The 18,121-nt window shown below is 44.9% G+C and overlaps 1 protein-coding gene across 2 annotated transcripts in view; it reads right to left on the bottom strand.

Annotated features, from left to right (window-relative positions):
• The window catches only part of Tex2 (testis expressed 2), a 105,441-nt gene that overhangs the window by 1,855 nt on the left and 85,465 nt on the right, over nucleotides 1–18,121 (bottom strand). The window contains exons 8-11 of one of the 2 annotated variants that reach the window (XM_047545068.1): nucleotides 10,892–11,024; nucleotides 4,768–4,893; nucleotides 2,782–2,991; nucleotides 776–896 (exon numbers count right to left, since the gene is read on the bottom strand). In XM_047545068.1, coding sequence (XP_047401024.1) covers nucleotides 776–896; nucleotides 2,782–2,991; nucleotides 4,768–4,893; nucleotides 10,892–11,024 — 590 coding nt within the window. The remainder of the gene's footprint in view (nucleotides 1–775; nucleotides 897–2,781; nucleotides 2,992–4,767; nucleotides 4,894–10,891; nucleotides 11,025–18,121) is intronic. The other variant, XM_047545069.1, reaches the window with a different exon arrangement.

The following is an 18,121-nucleotide window of genomic DNA, read 5'->3' as shown; positions in this document are numbered from 1 at the left end:
AGAGAGTCCCAGCAGGCTTACTGGTACAAGGCATCATCATGTGGCTCTCTGACCCACATCTGGGTGTTCTCTGAAGACTACTTAGTAATGTTCTGTGGATATGTCTCAGGGCTTTTGAAATTGTACTTTTGAAATGGTTATCAGTTACTTTTAAATAATAAAATGATTTTTTTGAAAAACAGTAAGTTAAAATATACCATCATGAACAGAAAGTAGGTCTTTTTCAAAAGGTGAAATTCATCACAAGTAAACAACTTGTTTGCTAATCCACAAAGACCTGAAGAACTACTGTGCTTTGAAGTATTATTGAGAATTGAGTATTACTGAGGATTGAGTGCACTGCCAAAATTCACACATAAAATTATCTTATAAACAAAGCACCACATTTATGCCCATGTTTGATCATATGTGTTCTCTCCTGAGATGAAGATCCATTTTTTTTTTTTCCTTTTCTTCTTTTCTCTACTAGGGATTGAGCCCGGGAGCTCTTAACCACGGAGCCTATCTCCAGTCCTATTTTTCTTGAGACAGCGTCTTGCTAAATTGCTTAGGGCCTTGCTAAGTTGCTGAGGCTGGCCTTACACTTGCAATCCTCCTGCCTCAGCCTCTGGAGCTGCTGGGATTACAGGCATGTGTCGCCATGCCCAGCAGGTCCATGGTTTTCACAGAATTCCCAAAAAGAGGATCTGTGATCCCGATGAAATGAGTTCAGGACCTCTGTTCTACCCAGAGCTTTCATACTTGGAGGGAAACACAGATAACACTATGTGTTTACCTGAAACTCTTGCTCTAGTTTCTTCTCTATCCAGTCTGTCACGTGAACTAAAGTCACTTCTCTCTCTCCAAGTTTTGGCCGAGCTTTCAGCTCCACATATGGCGGCTTCCGAAAACCATACCTTTTTGAAGAAAACAAAAAACAGCCACATTTAGAAGCAAAGAAAAGAAGCAGATGAGCACTGATGGCAAGCACTCCTCATTCACATGGGGCGTTTTTAGGAATTAAAATGCTCTCTTATTTGGAGAATCCCCTCTAAAGCAAATTCAGCACAGCAAGAGTGAATTGTGAATTCCCTGTGTTCTCTCTGGACAGGGTTGGGGCTATAATGGATTTAGACCAGTTCTGACACAATGGGAAAGCCAGGAAGCACAGTATGTCCATGATCTGGGAATTCATTTGTGGTTTTTGTTTTCCCCCAAATGGAAATTTGATGAATTTTGATAAAATAAGATAATGTATAGTACAAAAGCCAAAACACAAAGGTATAAACTGGAACTTGAAAGACATAGCCTTTCTTTGAATGTCATCCCCAAGAAAGGGTCATTGAAGGAAGTGGGGTCAATCTCCTCACATCATCCTAAGCATGTGTAGACAGAGAACATTCTATAACCTGCTTCTTCTCCCCACACTCCACACTGTGCGCTTTAAGGCCGCCTGGGAAGCAGACTGGCAATCAGAACGGTTAGCAAAGTAGACAAGACACAGGGTGCTATCATACTACCTAAAGACGTGAATCTGTCATGAGCCAATGTTTTAGAAATACAATGTCAAATTGCAATAAACATTTCTAAGTGCTCTCCGCATCTTCACTTATCTCTGCGGTTCCACAGCACAGGGTTTGGCACTGGAGCACTATCCTAGGGGCCTTTAATTTTGTCTCCTACTGAGCAGTGGCATTTGCTAAATCTAAAAAGTGGGCACTAAGGAGAAAAAATATTTTATCAACAAGTATTTTAAGAAGACAGTACGGTAAGGTATGACGGGTCATTTCCAAATGATAAGATTATGTGCTTTTATTTTTTTGTCTTTTTATCATACTCATTTTCCAATCCATATGATTTTTAGAAAATAAAATCTAAAAAGTGTTATGTTGTCCTGGAAAACACTAGTATCATCATTCCTCCTCTGATAATTTCTACAGAGCCTCCTGGACACAAGTGGATATGCACAGCATGTTGGTTTCCTTTGGATCACAGAGTTATATAGTTTTACAATGAGTATAGTTTATGATACAATGAACTCCCTTATGCAGTTGCTGTATATACTACACCTATTTTATAGAATTTGGGTTGCTAATTTTAAACTGAGATTCATAGAGAGATGCTGGACTCATGAATAATTTATTTAAATGATTCTCAACCCTGGGTTAATCACTGCTCCCCAACCCCAGCTGCCTGGGGTATGGGCCAGGCATATCTGTATTTTTAGCAAGTTACCATGTAATTCTAACCTGCAGCTGGAGAAGAGAACCAACTCCTTCCACAAGCACCAAGTGCACATGCTCCAACCTCCTCAAAGTCAAGATCTAACTGAGGGGTCTCCTTAATGCCCAGACTTTACTTGAATGCATAATCCCCATCTGCCAAGTGGGGATAATGGGCACCTACCTCAGCAGGATGCTGTGAGAATTAACCAGGTGGTACAGTTACAACTGACCAGGCAGAGAATCAGGGCTTGCTACAAATGGCAGCTGGTATTACTGGTGGAACAGTCAGCTTTAGGGTGGGAGAGTTCTGAGAACAAGAATAGCTCATCCCATAAACTTCATGCATTCACCTTAATTTTTCCTGACACGTGAAGATGGATCCTTTTATGTGAATTAATCAATGACAGAAGAAAGTACAATCAAATTTACAACTAATATTGAGGTTCCATGAAAATGGCGTGGAAATGCTCCTGTCCACGGTACTTGCCCTAATCCCAGAGTTAAGCAGGGTGGGTGGGATGTTTATGGTCATGCATCAAAGGGAATCGCTTGCTGTCCTTGAGGGCCCTCTACGCACCATATTCGGTCGGTTGGGGGTGGTGGAATGTTGACCGCCAGGGTTCCTCGACATTCTTGTACTTCAACAGTTAGCAGCAAGGGGGTATTGGAGACTTCTTCAATCTTCTTTTTAATGAACTCTGTCTCTGTTGCTTTTTGGAAATATTTTGACTTGGTAATTTTATCAACAAACCTCATAATCTTACTTGTTCGATGACCTCCAACATACCTTCAGACGAGGAAAAAAAAGGGTGTTAGTGTAAACTTTGCTCTTTTACAAACAAAAAGCCCTGTGGCTCTGTGTTCGCCTTCACAGCAGCTTCACAACCATGGCACTCCTGACATTTTTGACTAGGTAATTCTGAGTGGAGGGGGCCTGTCCTGTGTACTGTAGGATTTTTAGTAGCCTCTCTGGCCTTACCTGTTTCAATGGCAACAGCATACTCACCCTCCATGACAATCAAAAATGTCTATGGATATTGGCAAATGACCCCAAATCTCCCTCAGATGAGAATTAGGAGCCCCTGACTTGACAACGGAGAGCTGGACAAAGTCCTCATATGGAAAAGCCACCCCCTCTTATGCCACTTAAATACTGAATACAAGTTCACATCTTCTTAGTTAAATCCTGCCATCTCCAAACAGCAAATGGCTGCACCAACAGGGATACAAAACAGTGACTCACTGCCTGCCTTTAGGTGGTATCATATCAACTTTAAGTAGCAAGTACTTGTCAAAGGGCTTGGAACTTCTTAAAAATGCTACATCAAGTCGACAAGCTAGGAGATCAAGAAAACAAGCTTCTGTGTCAGGCCATATCTACGTAAGATGCCCTGAGAAGAGAGGATATTTGCTTTTCAAAATCCTCCATAGCTCCAGAGCATCACGAATACTATGTATATAGGGAAAACTATTTTTCTTTCTTTCTTTCCTTTCTTTTCTGCAGTGTTGGACATCAAATCTAGGGCCTGTGCAGCTGGCCAAGCACTTTATCAATGAATTACACCCCCAGTCCCAAACAATCATTCTTAAGAAGGTCAAGCAGTTAAGAGTGAAAACAATGCACACAAACTTTTTTTAGCAACAACTTCTCAAAGGTCCACGTTCTCTCCTCATCTTCTATAGGATTTTAAAAGTAAATAGGTAGAGATTTTCTTCTTCTTCTTCTTTTCTTTCAGTACTGGGGATTGAACCCAAGGCCTCATGCATGCAAGTCAAGCACTGTACCAGTGAGCTACATCCCCAGCCCTTTTTAAAATTTTATTTTGAGACGGGGTCTCTTTAAGTTGTCCAGGTAGGCCTTGAACTTGCCATCCTGCTGCCTCAGCCTCCCATGTAGCTTGGGATTACAGGCGTGCACCACCATGCCCAGCTAAATTGATATTTTCACACAAGTTTCTAATCACCTGGCTTTTCAGTAATCTTAAGTTTCTTCAGCTCCCTTTAAATAACTCAAAGATCCTTATGAAGAGGCTGTTTAAGCACTCTGATGTTTCCGCTGTCCAAGTAACAGGCAAAGACAGTCCCTAAATGAAGTTCATAATCCAGAAGATCATTCACATTCACATTTAAAAATTCACCCAGGAAATCATCTGAATATTTCAACTTTGTAGGACTTGGCAGCTCCAGCGCAGCAAGTGGGTGCAGCTGCAGGAGAGGGAGGCTCTTCTCTCCACTGGGCACCAGGGGGAGGTGGCGTGCAGTGCAAGCCCCTCTGAAGATCAGGGCAGGCTCTGCACTGTGAGCATGCAGTTCAACGTCTCTATTTACTCCCTCAGCCAGCCGGAGAGAGCCATGGCATCAGGACCCTTAAGAAAGGAAAGCTATACAAGTCTTTTCTCGTTGTGACTTGGAATTTAAACAAGCCACTGATGCTGGTTATTAATGCAAAAAAACCCTCACTCACTGTGGAGGAAAAGATTATGGAGGAAAGAAGGGGAAAAAAGGCTTACTCTCAACTTGCCACCCTGACCCCTGGAATCTCCAGAAGCCCTTATCCACTCACCCCTCAGCCCCTGGGAGGAGCTGTTTGTCTCCCCCACTGGGATCCGGTGCATCATCTTCATCAGAGGAGCCAGCACTGGAGGATTCCTCATCACTGTCGGCTAGACAGTAAGCCCTGGGCCTGCAACTGAACAGGGGGAAAGTCAGCACTGCTGCTGGCCCACTGCCTGAGTTCTGCTTTTAGAGCATATGTGTGCATGTCTGCGCATGTGTGGACGGAGACACACACACACACACACACACACACACACACACACACAGGCTCAACCACAAGGGGGTCAAGATGGCACCTCTACTACACATTGTCATTGTCTCCAACCCACCAAGAAAGGGCCCAATCCCAAAGCGCAAGGATTGGCCTGTTACTCAGGAGACTCCAGCACCAAGTCCCCCAACAGAACTGTAGAGGACTTGGGCCCAGAAAAGTTTGCTTTTGAGCATGCGTCAGGACAGGAGATGGATCGTGATGTGGTCCACGTAAAATGCAGTGATTTTGTCAGTAGTGCAGTGGGAGGCAAGTGGGAAGGTGAAGGAAAGTATGGATGGTTGCAGGGGTAAGGTGACAGCTAATGCTGGTGACATGACCAACTCTCAATGATGATGAGGACATGCAGACAAGTCCCTTGCCTCTGGCTGAGTCAACAACTGTGGTGCTTCCTGGTTTCCTTACCTCCAAATTAGTTTTGACCCAAGACTCCTTCCTAGTGAAACTGCATATCTATCTCACCCCACACCTGCCCCATCTCTTGCGACAGGAAAAAGTCAAAACCACAAGGGGTAAATCTCAAGGGACTTGAGGAAGCAAGTGACATGAGAACCCAAGGACTTTCATGGAGAAGTACAAGTTTAAAGATCTTTCTTTTTACTAAAGTAACAAAGCCTCACCAGAGAGCAACAACCCTCATTAATCTTTTGGGTTGGAACTCAGTTTCCGGAGGCGTGGGCCTGCTAGATCACCAGCAAAGGCGAGGGACCTAGGGTCCCTGCTGAGGGGCACTGGGAAGCATCCTACTTGATCTTCAGCCCCACCAAGGCAGCTCCCTTCCTGACTGTGGCTTTGCCTCCAATAGTACTGGCAGAGACTTGTCTCTGAGTCTCAGGGACTAAATCAGGATAAAATGGATGAGGGAGAGAGTAGTCTCTGAATAGAATTAAACAACCTAACGGTCACTAAGCTGAGGTTGGGCCTTAAATTGTTGACAAGGGCTGCAGCCCTGTGGTTCTCCTCTGACACTGTCCTTGGGCCACCAGAAGTCCACTGGGGCAATCATCTCCTGACCAAAGGGGACCGTGGGCAGAGTACATGCTGTTGTGGCCATGAAGACCCAGTCACACCACAGCACCAAGCACGGGAGGGTAGGACTGAAGTCTCCACATCTGAAATAGGAGCCTGGCTGTAAGAGAATCCCAAGAATGTCCTCCCTGGAAGGACATGAGGATCTTGCCCAACCCCAGTTCTGAAACGTTAGAACCAGCACGACAGTCAGCAGACTGGGCTTCCACAGTAAAGGGGAGTTCCCTGTAGAATCAAGGTCCCTCATCCCATCCCCCAGCAGCACCTGATCACCTCTTTCTCTCTCCTCCTATCACAAGCCTGGCTGGTTCAGGAAGTGTTTCTGTGCATTTTTTGTTCACAGAGTCATTTCAAACCATTCTGTGGGGTTAGCATCCCTCCTGGTATCCAATGTATAACACAAAATATGATTTGAAAGAAAGTCTGACCTGCATCTTGAGATGAGGACAGTGAGAGATGCACATTGCCAAACAGCACACAGCCACCCTACCTCTCCATCAGAAGACAGTCCTCAGGCCTTGCTCTGCCTGGCATGCAAGCTCTCTCAACAGCACAGGGTCTGCTCCCTATCCAAACAGCACAAAGGGCTGCCTGCAGGACCTAAGATCACAGGGGGCTCTGCTGAGCCACTCCCTTATGTACCCATCAGTATGTGTCATTTGGCAGCTCCAGACCCTGGGCAGAAGATGCCAAAGACTAAGCGCTGCAGTGAGCTCTCAGATTCCCTAATTAATCCTCTGCAGCACAAGGATCAGGACAAATTTTGTGGTCTGGAAGTGAATAATTTAGATAATGCTATATCAGTTAAAGCAGATCAGATGACATGAAATCTGATTTTGACTGAGTGGTACCTCTAAGGTCTGCACTGGGAACTATATTATGCAACACCAATACTTCCAATTACATGTGTGGCTCAATGTTTGACTGATATTTGTTCATAACTGAACATGCATTTTATGATCTTGACCTCAGGATGCCAAGCAAGAACTTCAGAGAAAGACACACTGCACATCCTCGTAGAAGATGTGCTGGAAGGTGAGTAAGAATTCCATATGAGTGTGCTACCCTCCCAGAGAGCCACCTAAACAGGCTTGTTCCAGTCATGTGGCCTCCGATGCACATCTTTTTGGAATGTGTTTGGAGTCAGGCACAAAAAAAAAAGTGATTTTTTTTTTTTTTTTTTTTTTTTTTTTTTAAATCACTGATGCTCTGTCTTGAACAAAATGTTTTCTTGGTCTCATAATTACCATCACCTCAGACAATGTCTAGTTATGTCTCAACTACAAAGCAGGATGACTTGCTGTCCCTCAGGATGGTTAAAAGAATGTCAGATTCCTGAGGCAATTCTAAAAAGAAGCTTAAGAAACTCTAAGCAAAGAGCGCATAATTAGATTCTGCAACCCGATGAGGAGATCACACTCATAAAAATGTATTTTCTTTAACTTAAGGGAAATCAGTCCCACACATCTGCTGCAGATACATGTGTGTACATACTCATCAACAAGACCAAGTTACAGTAGAAACTGAGTTCTTGGCTCCTAGAAGGTCAGGGGCCTGGGAGTGGAGGGATGGTACAATAGATTAGTGACCCAACATGGAGGCCAAGGGGGTTGCCATGTGAGAACCTGCACACTGGCCCAGGCTGTAGTGGGGCAGGAACAGGCCAAAACCTCATAGGAGAGTCCACTCTGATGCCACCTGACATGCAGAATGCTTTCCTCTGACTCATTCGGGTCCTCTTCAAGTCCTTTCCTAAGGTTTAGTCTGCTCAGCTCACTACCTCAATTCCTTTTTTTATTTGTTTTTTGTAGTGCTGGGGAGCAAACCCAGGGTCTTGGTGTGCTAGGCAAATGCTCTAACTCTGAACTATACTCCCAGCTCTTGAATTCCATTTTCAATACTTACTGATGTTAACTACAATATGTGACAAAAAGGCTATGTGGGAAAGAAAAACCTAGAAGAAAAATGTCTATGAATACGCAGTAGGCACACATTTCAAAGGGAAGGAACTCACTAGAAAAAAACAACACAGATTTCAATTTCTCCATCTTGCCCTCAGGTACCACAGGTAAGAGACTTCCTGCCAGGAAGGGGGCTTCTTCTAGGTGGAATAGCATCTCCTCAGAATCTCCCCAAAGTATAATCATTTGCACATTTGAATGGGAACTGAAAAAAGCAGTAAGATAAAGCTTCAGCCCTGCCAGAGCCAGATACCTGGGAACAAACCCTGTGTGGAGGGAGGCCCTGGACAGGTGATCACAGGCTGAAGGGAGGTCAGGGGGAAAGGGCCACTGCTGGCCCATCCCATAGTCTGCTCTTTGGAGTTTAGTATTAAGGAGGGTGTCAGTGGCAAAGATCACATGTCTATGTATGCTACTGTGTATGCTGACTTCTGTCTCTCTTCTGCCACTTAGCCACAACGTGATTCCATCTGCTCACGACTGAGGAAGTGAAGAAGTAGATTCTAGAATCACTTCTGGGATTAGTTTCTTAACCACAGATGGGCTTTTAGAAGCTTTCCATGCTCCCAGAAACTGTGAGTCAAATGATGCCCATGGAGGTATCTTCTGAAAGAAGATTCCAGAATGCTCAGGATCCCCAAGGGGTTTATGCAAAAAAGGATTAAGGGTCCATTTTTTTTAGGCCTTTTTCTTCCCAGATGAAGTGCTTTCAGACTATACTTCGCTTTTTTTGAGGGGATTAAGCCTAGGGGGCACTTTCCCACTGAGCTACATTCCCAGTCCTTTCTATTTTTTATTTTGATACAGGGTTTCTAAGTTGCTGAAGCTGCCACCACACCCAGTTTTGCTTTTAAGAATAAATGGAAAGCAATTACACATCAATATATAATTTAACATCCTCACAGGAAGAAGCAAAACATTTTATACCAGACTCTTCTAGGAAAAAATGGTACTTTAGAAATAAATTAAAAATTAAATTTGATACCACCACATTCCTAATGCAGAGGGCTTTTCTCACTCAGTCTGGAGACCATAGCTTGCTTAGGAATATGTGCACCCTCTGCTCAGAGTTTGTGAGCCTGAAACTGTGCCAAGAGACCACATAAATGGCAGTGAAAGTGGAATGCCTAAGTGGCCAGGTCCCTGAGGCAACCTGATGCCCAAGAACCCCTTTCCAGGAGGAACCTGAACCTCTGTGCCAGCACAAAGCTGTTTTCTGAAAGGGCTCCTTGAACAAATACTTCTGACTGAAACTCGTGTGATTGCTACCATTTAGTAGACCTCTTTTTTTTCCCTGCTTTTTTTTTTTTGGTGGGGTGGTGGTGCTGGGATGGAATCCAGGGCCTCATGCTTGCTAGGCAAATGCTCTACCAATGAGCCCTCCAGCCCTGGAGACCTCATTTTCCAGACTGCTTCTGCAACTCTGCTGTCATGAGGCTGGACTGACGGTGCTCAGCTGTGCATGGGGGCAGGCTTGGGGCAATGGACAAGAAGTTGTGAGGGCTAGCTCAGGACCCCAGAAATTCTAACTGGGGAAGTCTGTGAGATTTCACGGGTCAGGAAAGCCTTGCCCCTATTCCCAACCCCAGTCCTTACAGGATGCTGGACTGTGCCTTCACGTCTAGGAACACAATGAAAAGACAGGCCTCTTCATGGCTTCACATGGGACCAAACAAGACTCAGCACTTACAGGGTAAGAATGCCACAGGGAGAGTTGATAAGTACCACTCACCAGAAAATACAAATCCACAGATTGCCGAATCCAAATACATTTTAAACAAATAGCAGAAAATGAAAGGAAAATAGTAGATATAGGTTAGATTGCATATAGCAGGTGAAATTCTCCAATTATTAAAACAGGAATATTTTATTAAGTTACTTGGATAAATCAGGCTAATCGAAGCAAAAGAATATTCTTGAAGGTATAACCCAACTCCCCCAGTCTGCTATTACCACATGAGAAGCATGAATGAGAACAGTAAGTCAGTACCGTAGCTAAGCAAAATCCTATAGGCTGGGTCTTAAATTTAGATCCTGTGAAGATGGCTCCTTATGTTATTTCCCTGTCATTGTACTGTTTATTTTATTTAAAGGAACTACAGAGTGAGAAATGCATTCTTAATTTGACAAAAATAATAATATCACTTAAATGCATAGTCAGAGCAGCCACTTTTAAGTTATGTGGGAAAGTAAAAGTTCTAGCATATTCCCTGCGGGAATTAAAGCAAAGATGAAAAAAAAAAAAAAACAGCTTCCCTTAATTATCTCACAACTTTGGAATATTTCTAAATCAGGTACCTCTGGACAGCAGATTCACTATTTACAAATGAAAGGATTTACTAAGCAAATCCATACTGTATTATTTTAGGAAAATATTTCTCAGAACACTTGCAGAGCACCCTCTTGGTTAAAAAAAAATCAACTGTCTCACTATAAATAATTCTGACTTGGTGATTAAAGCAGTATCTTCCCATGGGACCTTGGCCTACTCCACACAGTGTTGTCTACGGCTGAGAACTGAGCGAGCTTTGGAAGCGATGATTCCATTTGCAGAGTACTTTATCACTCAGAGTCTACCCTGCTTGTCTGAGTCAGTGGTGCTTTCTGGGTAATTGAGACTGTTACCCGCCCCGTGACTATGACCCCCGCAGTGCTGAGGCAGTAGACATATCATGGCTGAGCAGGGGGTGAGGACTCACAGTCCCTGGGAATGAAGCTCAGAAACTGTCCCCAACCTGCTCTGTAGCCCACTTACGCTGAAGCTTGCTCGCCATCAGGGGGCTCCCACACCTCAGACCTGCTTCTCAGAGGCTGCAGGGAGAGGCTGGTCCCCCAGGGTTGGGTTAGTAAATTCATATATAGCCCCTTACCCTTCTTTGCCAATTTCTCCAACCTTCAGGGCTTCAACAAGAGGCTCTTTACCTAGTTTGGTCAAATTCATTTTGGTCTCGAGAGTCATCAGAAAGGACCCATTGTAGGACATTTCCAAGTCAATCCAGAGTCCTGGAGAAATAGAGGAAAAACAGGAGGTTTTATTCCCTCCCCTCGAAAACGTGACTATAAATGACAGTATAAAAACTTATATTTTCAAGTATCCAAGTCAGCATCACACTAGCAAGAAGAGGGCTGAGGGAGCACTCTACGATCAGTGCTCAGGAGAAAAGGAGGAAATGGCCTGCGCACTTGGCAAGTAGCCAGCACTGCAGCCATCATGATGGTCAAGTGAACTCAGCGCACACGTCAGCGCTGGAAGGGCCCCGTCCTCTGGCTTCTTCTCCTCACAGTTAGTAAGAAAATACGCACCCAGGAGGAAATGGCTTGATGCAGGCAGAGCCAGATGGGTTGCTGATGGGCTGCTGGTTATAAGGCAGAAGGGAAGGGCAGAGACTTCCCTGTGAGCTGGGTTGTCTCCAAAAGACCTGGAGAGAACCACCACCTTTCCTAAAATTACCTAGTGTTGGAGTGGGGTGCAGAAAAACATGTCAGATTTAGTTTGTTATGAAGTGTGGGGACAAAAACTTTTTGACCCCCTTTCTTTTGGAAATTGCCTCATAATGGAAACAAAAGGATTACCTTCCAGTTCTCAGGACTATTTAGGTAAAGTTGGGTAACCACTGTTTCTGAGTTTAAAGTTCTATTCCTTAGAAAGATACTATCACCACAGACTCAAATCTAAGAGGCATTTAGCTTTGTGGAATTCCACTGGGGTGGCCACTGACTAGTGTCTGAAAGGCTGGCAGGTAAGGCAGGGCATGCTGTGATTTTTCAGAATCAGTGCTCGGTAGCACACCTTGTGAACTTCCAGTCAAAATGTAATTCTTCAAGTGGGTGTAAATGTTAATAAACTTTTATAGATTCCCAAAAGACAAATGACAACATCTAAAAGGAAGCAGGAAACTAATATAAAACCACTGTTCACACACAGCAGCCTTTTCAAGCAATTACAGTAAATGACCCCTCCCCTACATGGCTACCCCTCAGACAAAAGCACTGCTTAACCCGAGAAGCACTAATGGTGTAATTCCTCACTAAAGGCAGAATAATTTCCATTTTGTGTTCAACAAATTCTCTTTATCATAATTGAAGGTGATTATTTTCCATGAATGACCTGGTTTAATTAAGTGACATGCAGATCAACTGGCTATAGCAACACTCACAAAAACTGCTTTCTCACACTAAGCAGCTAAAAGATCATTAACGAGATGACTCTTCAAAATACAATTACTGGAAATAAAGGGCACTTCTGCTTCAATAAAGACACTCACTCATTAATTACTTCCAATAGAAAGGGGAGTAGGGCAAAAAAGGCTAGTATTAACTTAAACGGAATAAAAAAGAATATCAAAAAGGAAGATTTTCAGTGTTGTATATCTCTGGCTCTTTTAAACTTGAAAATTAACAGATTCAAACTAACTATTGTATTCAAACATAAGCACTTTTAGAAATCCTCAGGCTTCCATAAATATTAACAGCATGAACTGCCTTTGAAAGTTGTCACATTAAAGGCACCAGAGTTTCACTTCTTCCAAAATGGAAGGCTTTGTTTGTCTGTGTTTTGAATGAGGAATGTGGACACAGGCTCAGTAAATAGCTGGCTCAGGTCTCAGTCACTGGGTCATGGGCTGGGTCCCCTGGGCTATGGTCTAGCCCCACTGCCAGGGGCTGAGGTAGGAAGGCCAAAGGAACATCAAGGAGCCCAGCTACATGGACTAGGGCTTGGGTATGGTGACCTCTATGGGGGAGGGCTGTGGACAGCCAGCTCCTGGCACATCCTGGCTTCCCTTTCTCTGCCATGGCCAGCCTACTCTTACTGCTTGCTCTGGTCTTGCCTACTGCTGCTACCAAGAAAGAGGTTGAACTGGGTGGCCAGAGACCTGATATCACAAGACACGGCCTGGACATCTGACCAGTCCTCTGAAAGGGAGGGATCTGGTTTTTATAGTGCTGGATATGTCCAAGGAAGCCTTCGGTCCTGGCACCCAGTGAAAATAGTCAAGAATGGATTGAGAATTTTTAAAAGTAGATATGAATGGAAAATAAATATTTCAACAAATTAATATAATGTGCCTGCACTGAGATGAGGATAGGGAAACTATTTTAGCATTAGTGGCAAAGAAAAATTTCCTTCTGTGACAATGACTGAGCAGGTTACAAGTGCCCAGAAGACCTGGAAGCATGCTCGACTTTCGCAACTGAGTCCAGACCAAATGGCCAAAAGCCCAAGCCTTGCAAGACTGAAAGAAGAAATGAGGTTATCAGGAAGGCTGTCTCCCCTTGGGGAATGTGTAAATGGAGCCACAATGTGAAGATGGAGACACACACTGTTCCATGAGACATCTTAACTTGATGCAGCTACTCTGGATGAACGTGGTAACAGGTCTGTCATTTGTGCTCCTGACAGATGTTAGGACTCTGCAGGGAGGCATTCCATCTAAAATGCTTCCTTAATCACCTGCTCTGGGCATTGCTCAAGGACAAAAACCCAAGTTGAGAAGCAGGACAAATTTTGATGCTTTAAGCAGGATTAAGAGTTGGCCCTGAGAGAGTCTCAGGAAATGGGGCTGAAGGCCTGACTGTGAAGGGGTGCCCAAGTTGAGAGGCCCTGGGGGATGGTGAGGCCTGATTATCAGTGAGCCCCTATAAAGCTGGCACTTCATTTGGCAACATATGAAACACAGCTGACAGTGAGCAGGACAAGCTTCAGTCAGTCTTTGTGCGAGGACCTGCCAGGTCGTTTTCCACTCTCTACATTCCAGGGAGCAGGAGCAATCGCCACCACCAGGACCACTTCTCAGAGGGACTGCAGCAGAAACAATAGCTCATTCCACCCGAAGTGCTTACGGAGTTTTTACTACAGGACTTCAGAGTTAAAAAAAACACTAGGGTGGACCCTGTCCCTAGGAAATACATGCTTGAGGAAGAATAAAGATGGCGTTGGCCACCTGGTGCAGCTCAGACCACGGTTCCCAAGAGACAATAAACATGCCTGTTTGCATGTCCCCAGAGACAAGGGGAGCCACAACCAGCACAGACGTTCTTCTGCTTTCTCCTGGGGTTTCTAGTGAACTAATCCCATGGCCTCAGTAACTCTCCTACCACGACCATGTAAATGTGGTAGTTTCACACAGCAGCTCTGTGTTATTGCTACCGAAGGCCTCGATTTGTCTCTCTGGGACAGGCTTAACAGGACATCTGCTGCTTGGAGACAGTAGAGGACCCTGGAGCCTGGCTCACCTTAGCTGGCCCTCATGTTCGTTTTTCCTCCACTTCCCTCATGGAAAGTCAACATTTAGCATTTAAAGAACAAACTCCTTAAAATGGATCATCCAATAATATGCTATTATGATCAGATGCTGGAGTTGCTTGGCTCTCAGAACGTACCACTGATTGTTCTGTTCTGTTCCTGCTCAGAAAACTCAGCAATCCCTTAAATCCCTGAAATCTGGTTGTTTTTTATGACAACATCATTTTTCTTTCTCTGCTGCCACTGTTCTCTGACAAGGAGCTCCACTTCTTCAAGCCTGACAAAGCCGCAAATCACAGTCCCCTCCTCCCCACTCCATCCACCTTCCCCAGCAGGTATTTCTTCCCCATTTCCACACAATCACTTTTTTCTTTCCCCAACACAGTCTGGTCAGGGCGCGTGCCCCTCCTGCCAGCAAGAGCTCTAGTCTGGCCCTGCGATCACTGCAGCTGTTCCCCTCACACCTGCTCTTGAAGCCGGTGTAGCAGGATGGCTCTGGCACATTTTCTTCCATACTAACTGGGACTGGGTAAAGGACCTGAGCATGACAAGGTAAGGTCCAGAATAGGACTGCAAGGTCCAGAATAGGTGGTACCTGCAGTCACAGTCGCGACTGGGGCATCTCTGGAGACAGACAAAGACAGCCCATCACTGTGTCTGTTTCAGTTTTGCAGCACGAGGCATTGAACCCAGGGCCCTGTTCATACTAGGTGAGTGCTCTACCACTGAGGTACACGCCTAGCCCAGCACTGTTTATGGGGAACACCCAGTGACACTCTGCAACTTTAAATACGTAAAGCATATTCAAATCCATCTCTGAGGGGTTGCAGTCCACATCCATGGTTCGTTCTGACTTGTTGACACACCTGTGGATGCTGCTCTGCTACCCCTGGTCCCAGGCACAAAAGATGAAACCCTGGTTGACAGAAAAAGGTCCCCACCACACCCCTTCAGGAAGCTTTACTAATAATAAAGCTTGGCGGCGGCGGCAGCAGCTGCCCCCAGCAGCTCACTAGGGGCCATGCACACACTCTGAGCCCCTTTCTATGTACCATTTCATCTCCACTGCGGCCAAATGAGGCAGACTCCAGCACGCCAGGGGTAAAGAATCTGAGGTGAGGGGCTGTCAGTAGCTTCTGTGCTGTCTTGCCACTGGGGGTGATGGTGTAGGAGCAGGGCCCAAACACACAAGGCCTGGCTCCCGAGGGCGTCTGGCCAGGGCCTGGAAGTGTGAAGCAGTCAGAGCGAGGTTGCCGAAGGCCCCTAGTGGGCTACCTCCTCTGGGTTTTGGCTGTACAAACATGGCAGGGCTGGCCAGGGTGACTCTGGTTGACCTTTCGAGCCCACATCATTCATCTGCTTCATTCTTCAAGGGTTCTTTAAAAAAGAGCTACACATTTTACATTAATTTTTATTGATGAAAAAAAAGATTAGGAGAGAATATATTAAAAATACTTACAAAAAGTAACCCTGGCTATCTCTCTGAATGATGGGATTTTCCTTTTTACCTTTTCTGGATATTTTATTTCCCCACAAGACTACCTGCTGGATGAATGAGCAACCATCACCTAACAGTTAATAGCATGACTGGAAAGAGCTTAGCTGAGAGATGGTCTAGTGGAACCCTAGGGCAGGCCCCAGACACAGCAGCCAGGGTGGAGATGAGAGGAACAGGAGAGGCCAATCCAGGAAGGAGGGATAACAGCCTGGGCCTTGCTGTGTGGCTGAGGAGAGAAGGCAGGCCCACGAACACCCCACAGGAGGAGGGGCTAGTTTCAGGGTGCATGTGGAGCAGAGGTGAGGCAGGAGGGCACAGCCAGTTTCCAAGGGCAGATCTTGCTCATCTTCCAGTCACCTGCCATTGGTAGGAAGAAAGGATGCCCTGGGAAAGAGGGTCATTTACCTCATTCACTGCTACACTGAACTCAAATGGGCAGCATGTCATTCAGAGGAAGTACAGATTGCTCCTTTTAGCAGCAGGGCCACAAAAGCTGAGAATGGCATTTTTCTTTTTGTTTATCTAGCAGGACCTGATGGCTTGGAGCTGTAGGGTGGTCACCTGGACACCACAGTAACCCACATCCTAAACTCGCCAACAACAAGCAATGAAAACAGTAAACTAACAATAGCTAATGTTTATAAAGCACCTGCCTTGCATCAGGCGCTAATGCACGTAACTCTCATGACAAGCCGTGAGGTAGGTGCTGTGAGGGTCTCCCTTTGAGCCTGAGGAAGCAAAGAGGTTCAGAAACCTGCCTAAGAATGTGGAGCTGTGAGCTGAGCAGTCTTGCCCCAGAGTTAGCCCCGGGAACCACATTCTGTGTTGCCCAAGAAGAGCATCCCTAGGACAGAAAAATCTTACCAGCTCTGGCCTAAATATCCCTTCCAAGTCATGTGCTGCCAACAAGCAAGCACAAGTTAGGAAATATTTTTCAAAAGGGCAGGGTCAGCTCCCATTGGAGACGCCTCTCCTTGGAGCTACTGAAGCCTCCATTGCCTGGGTTACATTTCCCTGGAAGGTTGAGCTCTGCTCTTCAGGGCCAGTTCTAGCAAATCATCCCAGATTTCAATCTCCCTAAAGGGAAAGGTTCTCTCCTAGAGCAATGGAATCCAACACAGTGACATGTCGCATAAAGACCTCTGGTCACTGATGAGTCCCATAAGATTGTCATCTAAAGACATCACAGTGTCTTAGCTTGTGTAAAGCACTCTATAGTATCTGCATAACCAGGAAATCAGCTAATGTTCTTGAATGTATCCCCATCACTAAGTGATGTGTGACTATTTCTTTCGTGCTCATTAATGTTTTATCATCATATATGCATCCTTTGCAAATTTGTAAAAACCTAATTTGATCATATTTAACCCTGTGAGCTTCATGTCTTTTTTGTTTCTTTCTTTGGTCACATTTTCTCTCTTGTTATACAAGCAGGCAGAGCTCTAAAACTTGCCCTGAAAGGAGTTAAATAAGCCTCAAATGGATTAAGAACCAGCAATGCTTTGATCTGCACAGTGAAATGTCTCACCCTGGCTCCTGCTCCCAAGAACAGGAAAGAAGCTCAAGATTAGGTCTGGAATTATCCTCAAAGCCTGACCACAGTTGCCCCGTGAGGCTGTAGAGTTCAAAGCCTCAGGGACATTTTTTAGATGCTGCAAAGCCCCCTGTGGTCCTGCACCCCTCTCCTTGGAAATTTCTATTAATTCAGCAAAGGACAGTACTGAGATAAGAGATTGCTAAGGCATCAGGAAATAGAGCACATGTATTGTTTACTATATTAAAGCATGACTCTCAGGAGGTTGTGTCAGCTAATCATTTCCCAGTTTGTTACCAGTCAATTCCTGAAGAGGCAAAGAGCAAAGGGCAACAGAGAGGCCACCTGAATCAGAGGAAGGAAGGCAGCTCTTACACATTGAAGGGGTGAAGATCCCAGCTACGTAACCAACACAGCAACAACACACCTTTTAAAATTGTACATGGGGTTAAAGAACTTTGGTCAGACCATTTGCAAAGAATCCAAGTCTCTTCAGTGAACTAGAAGTTACCAAACCCAGGAGCACACTGGTTCATCAAGGTATAGGCAGAATAGAGGGGTTACAGGCAATCTCAACACACAGGTAGACTTCTGGATTTGCAAATGCTTTGGTCTTTCTCTGAATCAATGTGATGCTAAAAACATGAAAATATGGGCTCCCTTTCAGTTGAAATATTGCTAGAGAGATATGCAGAGCTGCTAACGATAGTGACAGAGATATCTCTTTGTATTTACATCAAATATACACAAGAACAGAAAAATGATTTCCTTACATATGACTTACCATCTGACACTGCCATACAGAGACAAGAGTAGCTTCTATA

Source organism: Sciurus carolinensis, chromosome 3, assembly GCF_902686445.1.
Source record: "Sciurus carolinensis chromosome 3, mSciCar1.2, whole genome shotgun sequence".
Taxonomy (NCBI): domain Eukaryota; kingdom Metazoa; phylum Chordata; class Mammalia; order Rodentia; family Sciuridae; genus Sciurus; species Sciurus carolinensis.
This window is presented reverse-complemented; position numbering and strand designations above follow the sequence as displayed.